This window comes from Mobula hypostoma, chromosome 27 (genome assembly GCF_963921235.1).
Source record: "Mobula hypostoma chromosome 27, sMobHyp1.1, whole genome shotgun sequence".
NCBI lineage: Eukaryota > Metazoa > Chordata > Chondrichthyes > Myliobatiformes > Myliobatidae > Mobula > Mobula hypostoma.
This window is the reverse complement of record NC_086123.1, coordinates 10,430,948-10,445,086: the sequence shown is the minus strand read 5'-3', so window position 1 is coordinate 10,445,086 and position 14,139 is coordinate 10,430,948. Positions and strand designations below refer to the sequence as shown.

General features: G+C 38.7%; 1 protein-coding gene across 2 annotated transcripts in view; it reads right to left on the bottom strand.

Moving 5' to 3' along the window:
• Window positions 1-573: 573 nt before the first annotated feature.
• LOC134338564 (mediator of RNA polymerase II transcription subunit 13-like) overlaps window positions 574-14,139 on the bottom strand; it is a 179,354-nt gene continuing 165,788 nt past the window's right edge. For both annotated transcript variants that reach the window (XM_063034480.1, XM_063034481.1), the window contains exons 25-31: window positions 12,448-12,590; window positions 8,594-8,752; window positions 8,295-8,462; window positions 7,059-7,207; window positions 3,060-3,233; window positions 1,672-1,778; window positions 574-1,587 (exon numbers count right to left, since the gene is read on the bottom strand). In XM_063034480.1, coding sequence (XP_062890550.1) covers window positions 1,455-1,587; window positions 1,672-1,778; window positions 3,060-3,233; window positions 7,059-7,207; window positions 8,295-8,462; window positions 8,594-8,752; window positions 12,448-12,590 — 1,033 coding nt within the window. In that variant the 3' untranslated portion in view covers window positions 574-1,454. The remainder of the gene's footprint in view (window positions 1,588-1,671; window positions 1,779-3,059; window positions 3,234-7,058; window positions 7,208-8,294; window positions 8,463-8,593; window positions 8,753-12,447; window positions 12,591-14,139) is intronic.

The following is a 14,139-nucleotide window of genomic DNA, read 5'->3' as shown; positions in this document are numbered from 1 at the left end:
GTATTAAACAATATGAAGTTTCCAATCTCTTCCTTGAGTTGTACATTCTTTCAAAATTTACCATAAGGAAATGTACCCAGAGATTGCATTTCGATAATTTAATAATTTATTAATCTAAAAAAGTGTGTAAAAGTATAGCTCTCATCCACAAGATATATGAATGACATTAAAATGCCTGCAGTTTTATCAAACTCGCTTTTAGTGTATTTGTTTCAGCAATACAGAATTAAAATGAACTTCACTTATTTTATTTTATATAAAAGAAGCCCACAGCAAAATGCTCAGAAGAAAAAACTTCATATTGGCGTGAAATGTACAGCTGTTACATTTAAAAATGTTCTGAAATATACATACAAGCATGCTAGCAAACCCAGGTTATCAGTAGACAAACTTTTTGGTATGCCATTTCTGATCCTTGAATGCTTTCCAACAGAAGAAAAATGAAAATCTTCTGTAAATAGATTCTGATGTTCAACTGGGGCTTGTATGCTCAAACTTTTAAAAATCCACAACTAAAATATGCATATCCACGGGAAATATACATACAACTTTCTCACATTGAAGTACATAATATAGGATTTTATCTATTGCCATTTATTTAATTTTTTGCACAAAAACCTATAAATATTACTTCACCAGAATCTTTTAACTTAAAACTTAAATAAAATGTCAGAGGGCTGAATTTGCACCTCCAAAAATATGAAGACGAGCATTTATCTTCATCAGTAAAGTCTTAGATAAAAATGGCCTTTAAATTGAAACACCCATTTTCATCTACAGTCTGATGAATTCTGGGAGGGAGAATGACAATAAAATGGAAAAAATTACAAACTTCTACTTACAATTTTCACCAAGTTAACTTTTATACAATTTTACAATCTTGATTTTCCTCTTCAAAAGGCCTTGTGAAATTTTTCTGATTAAGAAAAAATAGTACTGCAATTTGTCAATTTTACACTGTACACAATAGATACAAACTGTTTTGATATATCTGGTTTATATCTACAATACAAAGAAAGTCACCAAAGGCGACTCAAATGCACAATAAAATATCATTTACAAGCACTAGCTAGTTGATATTCCCCACTATATTTCCCCGATTTCACAATACTGTGTTTTTAAGAATGTACAATTTATCATGAAAAATAAATTCTGTTTTAGCAATGATGACAAGTATAGTTTTTGAAGCTGTAACATAAAATTTCCAAAACAGTTACTAATGTGGAAGAGCTGTATAATGTAGACCATTGATGCAGCAGTATCAAAGAAAAGTGCCCTGCATGTTAATGCTCACACATTGTAAAGAATTGGACGTGGAATGAATTTAATTGTCTTGAAATGGAAGTTTGATATTTTTCCTTACAAGATCTTCAGATCACTGATAAATAGCTGATGATGCATCGCGTCCTTCATCAAGAAAGTGAGTGGGTCTATGTATAACACAATCTGTGGTTTCAAAGTAAATTCATAATGGCATTGTACATTTGAGTAAGCACCACAAAGTGGACTGGTAGACAGGACTGGCGATCTTGTGTGGCAGGGTTACAGTTGAGCCATGATAAGGCATTATACTGTTCCAGCACAAACCTAAAGGAGAAAAAGAAAAGTCAGCATCCCTTTCAATTTTAATTAAATGGTAACATCAAAAAGTAATAGCATGTTGACATAAACCTCAAGACATCTGAAGTTCGATTGGAATCCAGAGGGTGAGGATGAGTGTGCTTGCCAGGAAGTAGTTCATCAGATTGTGCCAGGGAGACATGGTGATGCAAAGAGGCCTATTGCAAATAATAAGCAACATTTTAACAAGGTCAGGTCAAAGACTGTAAATACATTGAAAAACACGTTTAATTTTATTTCCAATTCAATTTCCAATAGATTGTGCATTGTTCTGAGTACTTCTTCAACAAATGGTAGCTTTGGACCCGATGTAACAAAATTCCCCAACTGCATTCAAGTTTTGTTTATATTCCGTTGCAAGTCATCTCAGTATTTAGTACAGCAGCATGTGCAAGAAATCCAAGAAACACACACAGAAAGCCAGTTCCCAAACTCTCACGTACATTTCTTCTAACGAAATGCATATATTGCTTCCATGGACTGTAAATGCATTTAATTTTGTGGTTGTTACACAGAAATCTGTCAGTGAATGCCTGGCACCTCAAGTCATCAATTTATTTATATAACACTTAAAGCAAAATCTCCCACAGGGCACTTTAAAGCAACATTAACAAAACTTAAGATTAAGCCATATTTGAGGATACACGATCATGTGCCCAAGAGCTGATCAAAGAGGTCAAATTTGAGGAATGCCTTAAGAGAAAAGGTAGAGGCAGAAAGGTTTCAAGATTTCAAAGGACAAGGCCTTGCCAGCGAAGAACAGAGCTGCAAAATGGTGGTGGGATTAAATGTGGATAATGATTGCTCAACTAGATGTGTTCCAAATTTGCATAACATTACAGGAGTGGAGGACTTTGCAGGTAAGAGCAGGATTGAGTGAGGCAACATTAAAGTTTTAAAACTAGTGAAATTTAAAATGTGAATATTTTTTAAATTGCATCACCACACAGCAATAGGCAGAGGGATGGTGGATATAGGGTTTCTGATGGGGACTGAAGCCCAACAAAACTTTGATTCATTCAATATTGATTGCTGAACGAACAGTCCGATAATTTTAGAGACAGTGTACAGGTGATCTGGAAATGATGGGAAGTTCACAAGAATGCTTTTAAGTCATGTGATGAGGGACAACACAACGGCAACAGTGGATTCTTGGGAGGACACTAAAAGTTACAAAATGACCCTCATGCACACCCAGCTCCTCAATGGAAACCATTAAAGGAAACTATCTTTACATGACAAAATGGAAAAATTATGGAATTAGGTAAGCATCAAGAAAATCAGAGTACCCACATGTGGAAATGCCCCAGCTAGGTGCCAATTAATGCTCTAACATTATGATAGCCTGAATTTGCCCTTCTACCCCTATTGCATATTCACAATAGTCTTATCTACAATGATGGACTGATAGATAGAACAGTAATTGAAATGGAACTTGCCTTTAAAAACAAAGGACATTGATTTTGAGCATGAGGGCAGGCAGACCAAAACCACTGAGGAAGATTCTCAGCTTTAGCAGTTGATACAAAATATCCAAGAGCAAGTGGTTGCTGGAGTACATTTGCAACTTCCTCATGAGCTTCAGTAGAGAGTAGCCGCTCACCACCTTGACCCTATAATAAGACCAAACATACATTTGCAGCCGCCAAAATGCTTTGTGTGTCAAATACAGCATTATCCTATGATTCACTAATTGGATTTTAGATTATAAAGGAATTGCACAACAAAATTAATCTTTTACCCAAATGCAATGAAGCAATGTAAATGGTGCTTCGTCACAAGTGCAAATCTCCTCCCAGATATTAACATAAGATGTGATTTGGTAGGCATGCAATTCGTACTGAAGGATTACTAAACAATTATGTTCATTCACCCCTCCCCGAATATCTGAGTTAACCATTTATAAAGACAGTTCATCATTATATCATGTACAATCATATAGTCTTCACTTCACCGGAACACTACTGTATATTAACATTCTGAAATGACAACTGAATGACCAACTTCCATACACTTATATCCTAAATAATAACTGAACATTAACTATATCATACATGTGATATAAAGTAAAAACAGTTTTCTTTTGTGTGTATGGATAGTTGGAGTTAAAATGCCTGGAGTATGAAATAATTTGAAACGGAAAATACTGGAAATACACAGGCAGCATCTGTAGAAAAAAAAACATTTGTGTTCAGGTTGATGACCTTTCTTCAGAACTGGGGAAAAGTAAGACATGGGTTAAGTTCACCAAACTTCCCAGTTGTGACGAATGTTTGAGCTGAAATGTTAATTCATTTTCTCTCCCAACAGATGCAGCATGACCTGATTATGTCCAGCATTTTATGCATTTTTTCCAAAATTTTCAACATCTGTAATGTTTTAATACCACAAGCAATACAACAAGGGAGGACAGAATCAAAAGCCAGGTCTCTGATAAGATCATTGATGAATGGCTGATTGGCAAAATTAGTAGATGGACTGTTTGAAAGAACATGATAAAGGGAACTAATTCAAATTATATCTGCAAGAGGAGTAAATTAAAGATGAGTAACACTTGAACATGCAAAAATTGGGGGGTAAAATCTGACTTCCGCTGCCATTCCCCTCGCTAGGGAATGTTCAGGGGAATGTTCCTTTAGCAGTAGTCAAATCACTGGGACTCTGGCACTGAGGATCAGCGGGAGCAACAGTGATAGCAGACTCAACAGCGAGGACATCTCTGAGTAGCTGCAGAAAATTCTCAAGGGGAAGGGTGAACAGGCAGAGGTCCTGCAGAATGAGCTTTGGGAGTTTGGTAACAAATTAAAATACATGACCTTGAGGGTAGTGATCTCTGGGTTACTCCTACTGCCAAGTGCTAGTGAGTCCAGGAATAGAAAGATAGGGCAGATGAATGTGAGGCTGAAGAGCTGGTGCAGGGGTTCAATTCTTGAACAATTGGGATTTCTTCTGCAGTACAGATAACCTGTACAAGAGGGGCAGGTTGGACAAACCAGAGGAGTCCAGTATCCTTCTGGGGAAATTTGCTTTTGCCATCTGGGAGGTGGGACTCAAGAAAGCAAAGTCAGCAAGAAGACAGGCATATGTGCAGCAATCAAAAAGTGTAAACCTAGTGGGAATTTAGAAGATTGAGGGGGGATCTTATTGAAACGTATAAAATCCTAAAGGGATTGGACAGGCTAGATGCAGGAAGATTGTTCCCCATGTTGGGGAAGTCCAGAACGAGTGGTCACAGTTTGAGGATAAAGGGGAAGCCTTTTAGGACCGAGATTAGGAAAAACTTCTTCACACAGTGAGTGGTGAATCTGTGGAATTCTCTGCCACAGGAAACAGTTGAGGCCAGTTCAATGGCTATATTTAAGAGGGAGTTAGATATGGCCCTTGAGGCTAAAGGGATCAGGGGTATGAAGGGAAGGCTGGTACGGGGTTCTGAGTTGGATGATCAGCTATGATCATACTGAATGGTGGTGCAGGCTTGAAGGGCCGAATGGCCTACTCCTGCACCTATTTTCTATATTTCTAGTAAAGCAAGGATAGCCATGATTATAGTTAAAGGGCAGAGAGGTCCACTGCATAAAAATTACATCAATTTCAATACATGTAGATTAACAGATAAAACAGGTGAACTATGGGAACGTATCACCTTTTGAGACTGGGATATTGTGGCCATAACAGAAATGTGGTTGAGAGAAAGACAGAACTGGCGGTTCAATGTTCTGGGATACTAGTGCTTCAGGGCAACAGTTAAAAGTGAAGAGGGGGGGTGCTGTCTTTTTAATAAGGGAGGGCATTACAGCAGTGATTAAAGTGGATGTTCTTAGGAATCATTTAACAAGGGGATTTGAGTAGAACTTAAAAATAAGATAAGAGATTGTTACCTTGCTAGGACTATATTATGGACCTTCCAAATGTCAGTAGAAACTTAAAGAACAGATGTGTCGAGAAATTGCATGAAGTTATGAGAACAGTACAATAGTGCTAGTGGGACATTTCAATTTTTCAGGTGTCGACTGGGCAATCCAAAGTGCCAAGGGTCCAGATGGGACAGAACATGTGCAGTGCGTCCTGAACAGTTTCCTCATGGATTGTTATGAGGAACCTACTCAGGAAGGATGGTCTATCACAGTCTTTTTCCCAAGGGCTGGGACTCCAAAACTAAAGGGCACAGATACAGGATAAGGAGGGAGGAATTTAAAAAAGACCTGATTATAACTTCTTTATAGGGAGGGTAGTGAGTACCTGGAATAAACTGCCAGAGGACGTGGTTGAGACAGATACAATTGAAACATTTAAACATTTGGACAAATACATATAGGGGAAGGGCTCAGAGGGTAATGGGACAAGCAAACTGGATGCTCTGGTCAGCAGGGATCAGTTGCACTGAAGGGCCTGTTACTGTGCTGAATTACCCTATGACTTCAAGTCCTTCTTTCTAAAATTCTATTCTAGTAAATTCACTGTAGAAAGGCAAAGTTTGCCTTGGAGACAAATACAAGAAAATCTGCTGATGCTGGAAATCCAAAGCAACACACACAGCAGGCCCAGGCAGCATCAAGACCCTCCTTGAAGACTTGAAATCCTGAAGAATGGTCTTGGCTCAAAACGTCGACTGTCTGCCCTTTGCCTTTCTATAGTTAAGGAATGAAACCTACGCTGATAAAATCTTAAAGGCATAAACAATTGCAGCATTACACCTGCATTTTAAGTACCAACATTCCCAGATCTCTCTATGTAATAACATTTCCAAAGCTTCTCAAACTATGGGCCAGGTTGCTTTATAGTCTGTCAAAGGTATAAATAGCCATGATTTTGAGATTTACTGTTGTAATAAATCTTTCAGTTCATTCTGATACAGTGATTCCTTGCGGAACCGCTGCTTAGATCTTGTCAGATCAGACTTGACACAAGATCCGAAACCCCTCTGATTTCAATGTAGATTTGGGGTTTAAGCATGAGAAAGCAACATCCGTATTTTTGCTTCAATTTTAAAACATTATTGTGCTTTTAATAACTTTATAAAAATTGTTCACTTAAATTTTCATACTTTAAAATGTCTCTGAAATCAGTTTCATTTCAAGCCTTTACACTCAGTAGAGTTCTAGTCTCAGCTTTAGTAGTTGTCGAGAATTACTTGCTAATAAACGATGTTGTTGACCCTTTTTTGCAGAGGAAAAGCATAATAATCTCTCTGCATATGGCTCATCAGGTCAGGAGAAAGCTGAACATGGGCAATGGTTGCTGATAGGCCACAATCTGGCCTACCCAATTTTGCCAATCCTTCTGCTATATTGAACTAAACATAATCTCAACACTATCCATTTATAGCCACCTTTCCTGGTCATTTAGTGTATCAATTTTGTAACCAGTAGATACTACCAATTAGTATTTCTCCTTCCAACCTCTGAAGTTTTACGTATAATTTGATATTTCCACCTTACCCTGCCAGCTTCACTGCTGTGCTGAAAATGTGAACTTGTACCGATGCCAGTTGGTGAATCAGGAGAGGTGAGATTACCAGTTATTAGTATCCGGATATCATTATCAAAGTCTTCAGCAAAAATATCCTCGTCCAATATTCCTATACCATCTGTTTCAGCAAAAAAAAATTTTTGACATAAACATTTATTGTACAGAGCAAATGTAAAATAGCCAAGAGATCAACTGTTCTAAACATAGCTGCTCCATGTTCAACTTCTCTTGTGGAAGGTTGATTCTTTCTGTTTTCACATATTTCATGCAATATGTGCATTAATGACTTTAACTTCCATATTCCTGATGTATATTCTTAGCCTCAATCAGCTGATCTAATCCTTTTAAAGTTTTCTTCTAAAACCAACTTTCACAAACTTTTCATGTAAAGTGATCCTGATCCTTCCAACTCAGTGGGGGAAAAAAAGTCCCGTTATCTTTGAGGAATTCTACAAATGATTTAAACAGGTTAGTCATTTATTTAGAGAAGAGAAATGCTCTGTCAAACCTCAGGTGTTTTGATAATGACATGAGAGTTCAATATTCACTAGCGCAACAGAAACTACATTGAATTTTCTTATCTTTTGTAAATCCTTGAAAACCTGGTAAACTATTTCTGCACTTTTAAAGGTCTGTTTATTCTTTGTAAGACAAGGTGGAACCAACGGTTAATCAAGAATCAAAAAGCTTTCTGCTTTTACATTCTATAGCTCAGTTCATGAACCTCTTCACTCCCATTGCAAAGAACACACTGATATTTCAATGTACTCTCAGGAACAGGAGTATTAATTCAATCAGCTCTAAAAGGGGCTACTATTAACTATAGGCCAAGCATCAGTGAGGTAATGTGCTCTTATGAGCTCAACAAACATAAATAACATCGCTTGCTTGCCAAACTGTCTTGATATATTTGCCAAGCTGGTAAACTGATAAAATATTCTCAAATTTTGTTTCTACTCTCTGGTTTTAATAAAATCCATTTTCCTGAGATCAGCTAGTAGAGCTCAAGTGATATTTTAGACAGTCTGAAGAAAACGCATCTACGGATATGTGAAGAAGGCAATTCCCACCCACTGATTAAGGAGCAGCTATAAACACAGCACTTTATTTCCTCACATTAAACTAGATAAACATTGCTTTTAATTTCTCAATCTAAGTATGTCTGTGCTTAGAAAAAGAATGAATAAAAATCGTGAAATGCTCACCTTGGTTACCAAGGCCTTCCAAAGCTTCAGTATTGGCGACAACTGTAGCAGCAGATGTTGGGAAAACCAGAATGTGAGTACAGGATGCATCTTGTGGGGTGTTTAGCTGAGATGTTTGCAGATTGAGAGCTGTGCCACGTCCAAATACAGAACCCATTGTGACAGCATCTTAAAGAGATCCAGAAACCAAACAACTGTCAGAGTTTTAACTTGGGGATAAAAGTTGATTATATTGAAGGTAAACAACTAAGTATACATTCATAAAATATTTTTTAAAAATTTCTAAAAAAAGTTATTACCTGGCATTACAACAAATGAACCCTGGGGCTCCAGGGCAACCAAGCAGGCACTGAGAATTGTGGGAGAGTCTGCAGCAGATATACCACACATTGCACACGTCTCCTTCAACTGTTTACTCGTAGATTGCAGTGAGCGCCGTCCAATAAGGATACTCCAATCTGAGGAAAAGATGTGATTTATGTTTTAATGAAGAGAAGCTCCTATCAGGGTGGGTGGGCTTTGTTGAAAAAAAATTAAATGGTCTAAATTGCCAGTTACTACATACAGTACAGGACAGATAGATTCCAGTAAGGGAAGTAGTACAAGGATAGCAAGGTAAGAGAACCTTGGATGTTGAGAGAGGTGGTGAACTTAGTCAAGAAGAAAAAGGAAATATGTAAGGTAAAGCTGAAATGAAATACAGGCCTCAAGGATTATAGAGGTCAGAAAAGAACTCAAGACAGTATTAGAAAAGGCAGGAAGGACCATGAAAAGTCTTTGGCAAGGAGGATTAAAGAGAATACCAAGACATTTATACATAAATCGTGAGGAAGCGAGTAGGCTTCTCAAGTATAAAGGAGGGAATGCGTTTAGAGGTGGATGATGTAGGCAAAATCCTAAATGTGTACTTCGCATTTACAGAGGAGGAGGATGTGGGGAACGAGGAGATCAATGTGAAGCTCTGCTAATTTGCTGGGGCATTTCAAGATAAAGTAGGAGGTAATGTCCTCTTGATCAATGAAGATTCTTGGGGATAGAATTTATAAGCAAGTGGACAACTACAGCCTATTTAGGGCCAGTCAACTTGACCGTGTGGGGCGAGTTGTTGTAAGTTCTTCCCGTGAACATGTGGGCTTCCTTTCACAGTCCAAAGATGTACTGGTTAGTAGGTTAAAATTGGTCATTGTAATTTCACAGTGATTATGCTAGGGTTAAAGGTGGGTTGCTGCGAGGCCCAGCTCATTAGGCCAGAGGGGGCTGCATATCTAAATAAATAACTTGTGTCTTACTAACTTGGTTTAACTTTGAGGTGATGACAAAGGTGATTGCTGAAGGTAGAGCTGTGGGTGCTGTCTGTGGATTTCAGTAGGATGGTTGAGAAGGTCCCTTATGAGAGGCTCATCCAGAAGATTAAGAAGCCTTGGATCCACAGTGAATTGGTCATTTGAATTCAGAATTGGCATGCCCATGTAAGACAGCGTAGTGGCGGATGGGACTTACTTTGGTTATCTCTATTTATCTATTGGGCAGCACCAGATCATGGATCTCACTGCAGTCACTGCTGGTTCCACTGACATCGGACACCTGCAGACCATGAATTACATGGCCTCTAGTTCTGGTTCCAACCTGCACATTGGCTGCTACCACCTCCAGACTGAGACCTTCCTCACGACTGCTATCCTTCCCCAGACACCTCTCTCCAACCACGGGTCTCTCAGGTTCCCCTGTCACCTCTTGGGTCCTCAGAGCGTCCATTTTCTTCCTCACCCTAACTTCCCTGAACATCACAACACTCTCCCATCCACTGACACCACCAACTCTCCTCCTCACTCTGATCCCAGGTCTAATCCTTGCCATGTCTTCACCTATCCTTCCGACCATCCCCTCTCTGAGATGGAAAGTTCCGTCTTTATCAAGGGCCTTTTCTTTGTTGCCCTTCACCTGCAACAAGCACCTCTTTTGTTGCTTCCGCCTCTGAGCTCACTTCTTTGGCAAGAATTTCCTGCTACGCACCAATTATCCCTTCTCCCATCTCCAACCCGTCTCCTTTTCTTGGACATCCCGCTCTGGTTATCTGCCTGCTCGTGATCTGCTCGTAATCTCCAATTGCCAACGAGACATCAACCAGCTCAACTTCAGCACTTCTCCCTCTTCCTCGAACCATAATCCCTTGGAATGCACCAGGCCCCACTCTCTCTGCACCAATCCCAACCTCACAATCAAACCTGCAGACAACCTGCTGTTGCAGCAGATGGCATTTATCTTACTGAGGCCAGGCAGCAACTTTCAGATACCTTCTCTTATTGACCCCTTGATAAGGTCACCGCTTCGGACCATCAAAAAATTGCTTTCCACATCATCACTAACTTCATTCTCTGCCAAACTCATAGTTCCCTTACCCTGCTTGTTTCCATCTCCTACCCAAGATCCACAAACCCGACTATCCGGGTAGGCCCACTATCTCTGCCTGCTCCTGTCCCACTAAACCCATGTGTGCATACTGGAACTCTATTCTATCCCCTTTGTTCAGTCCCTTCCCACCTACATCCGCAACACTTCACATGCTCTCGATCTCAACAACTTTCAATTCCCTTACAAATATAAACAGTGCCTATAAAAAGCATTCAACCCCTTGGAAGTTTTCATGTTTTATTGTTTTAGAACATTGAATTACACTGGATTTAATTTGGCTTTTTTTTTAACCCTTAATAGTGTTAATATGCAGAAGTAACTTGGTGTCCAAGTCCGTGGTTTCCCGAAGGGGGCTAGTGGTAAGGTTTATAGCAAGCTTGCCTTTATGTGTTGAGGAACTGAGCTGAAGAGTCAAAAAATTATGTTGCAGTTTTATAAAATTCTAGTTAGACCACATCTGGAGTATTGCATCAGTTCTCTTTGCCCCGTTGTAGGAAGGATGTGGAGGCTTTGAAAGATGCCTACCAGGATGCCTCCTGGATTAGGAGAGGTTGAACAAACTTGGGTTGTCCTCTCTGGAGCAATGGAGGCCAAGGAAAGATCTGATAGAGTTTTGAAAGATGAGAAGCATAGATAGAGTGGACAGCTGGTATCTCTCCCCCCCCCCCGCCCACCAAGAACAAAATGTCTAATACCAGAGGGCATGCATTTGAAGTGAGAAAGCAGTTCTAATGAAATGTGCAGGATAAGTTTTGTTTTCCTTTAAACAGAGAAAGTGGTAGATACCTGGAGTGCACTGGTTGGATGTGGTGAAAGCAAATATAATACAGGTATTCAACAAATTCTTAGATACATGAATGTGCAAGAAATGGATGGATCTCGACATTATGTAGGCAGAAGGGATTAGTTTAGCTGGGCATTTGATTAGAAATTTAAACTAGTTTGGTACAACACTGAGCCAGAAGGCCTTTTCCTGTGCTGTACAGTTTGTTCTATGTTCTACATGTTTTGTTTAAAACAATACCTTAAAAGAATGTTCTCTTAGTTCCCAGATATGAAAGGCATACCCTGATACGGAATGAGACTAATTACTATGTACTAGAAACCCCATTCTGAAGCATTAGCTCCAATGTAAACAATTGCTTTACATGACATACTCTCCCCACTTTTCATATATTCGCATAAACTATTTCCTGAAACAGTTAAGAAATGTGATGTTGAGTCGGTTATAATGATACTCTCTAACCACAATATCCTTGTTTACATGCTCTTTTTCTCTCTGACTACATGCATTCTAACGCAATGTGATAAGATCAGGGAATTTCTATGGAGTATATCACAAGTATCTGTATTCTGCAACAGCACCCGGGGTTGGGTTCTTAGAATGCCTTTCTAATCAGTTATTCATAGACCTTTAATACATTATATCATATGTTTTAATAAAATAGTTCAGTTTAAGGTAACTTTGCTCAAAATGCTCACTAAACTAGCTATTGTCATGTATTCTCCATTAATTTAAATATAAGATATTTCAATAAATGACAATCTTTCACTTAGACTTGGGTAAAGTAACAGAATAGAAAAGTGCTTTGAAGCTATGAGTTGAACAAAGCTTTTGTTCACTTTGCAAAACATGTCATATGACTGTACATCAAGAAATAAGATGTCTGACAGTATGGAATATTTCTAAGTTTTACAGTACTTTTGTATGAATAGTTATTTTAATTCAAAAGATGTCAACCTTTGAGCTCTCCGTGTCCCACTCTTCCAAGTCTTCCCATCACAATTCTCCACGGCACTGATGTCATTTGCATTATTCCAACACACCACTCCCAGAGCTTCTGCAAACTCATTTTGCGGACAGGCACTTTACTTCTTCTTGACCTGAAAAAAATTCATGCTCTTAACTCTTGGACAAATAAAGATGCTTTCTGTATTATGTTCCATTTTTCAGACAGAGGAAACTTTGAAATATGGTATTGCACATACTTGTCTCATTTCTCATCAATACTTAGAATGTAGCTTAAATAACTAAATTCAAAACAGCAGTAATTGGAATTAATAACAGTCATATTTGCTAATATCTTGCCACCTTCACAGTAGCTATCTATTCATTAAATACAAATAAAGCTCAAACTGTCATCAATGTCCATCATTCCCATCAAGAATAAATATTAATTGGATTTTAAAATTTTTGAACAGGTGTATAACTGTCAATATCTGTAACCAAGTGGTCTCTCAATAGAGCAATTTAGAAAGGCCATCCTTTTTCGCCAAATCATACAATTTTAAACATACAAGTAGCTAGGTTTTTGACTGTTAATAACTTTTTTTTTCCAGAATGCAGTTAAATTGATCTTAAGCAAATAGTAGGATTCTTATTACAGTAAGCAAGACAAAACAATGTGTAATCTCTAGCCCTGAAAAACTATATTTAGACATGAAATTTAATTAGATCTATATCATCAGCACAAACCTGGAGGGCCAAAGAGCCTACACCTGCACTGTACATTTTGCATAGATGTAGAAACAGAGGCTGGCAATATGATTTTGTCATTTCCTAATATTAGACTTAAAATATTTCAATAAAAGAACTATGAAAATGGATTATCGTGATCAAAACTCAGAGATAGAAGTTTGCGTAGGTAAATAAGAATATTGTTCTCAGAGTGAAGATCCAAGATTGTTTACTGTAATTTCCAGTCCACAAGTGTAAAGGATCTGATGCAGCACAAAAAACAATACAAGATAAAGAATAATAATAAACAAACATAATAAATATAAATACATCAGATAGTTCATATACATAGATTGACTGCATGTTCAAAAAATGGCACTAGGCACAGGAGTATCTATACACAAGGTGACTGAGAGGAAATGATTAAGTAGTGGTGGTTGAGGGTGTGGAGGGGTGGGTTAGTGGCTAGAGATATTGATCAGCCTTGCTGCTTGGGCAAAGTAGCTGTTTATGAGTCTGGTGGTCCTGGTGTGGATGCTACATAGACTCTTCCACAACAGGAGTAATCCAAACAGTGCGCGAGCAGGGTGGGTGGGATCCTCGTGACGTTATTGGCCCTTTCTGTATATCTGACCTTGATGGTGCGTAAACTGGTGCCGGTGATTCGTTGGGTAGCTTTGACTACCTGATGTGGAGCCTTCCTGTCCCTGCAGTACAGTTTCCATACCATGCAGCTTGTTTAGAATGCTCACTACTGCACATCTGTAGAATAACATGAGTGTACAGTAGAGGTGCATTTTCCAGCTCTCTTCAGCGAGCTTTCCTGATTGTGTAGAAAGTGTTCTGGGACCATGAGAGGCTGTGTGAGCTGTAGAATTCCAGGAGTATAAAACTGCACATAGTTTCCACTGCTATGCTGCCAATGCAAAGACTGCGAGTGCTGCAAGTTCTCCTGAAGACCATAACCATCTCCTT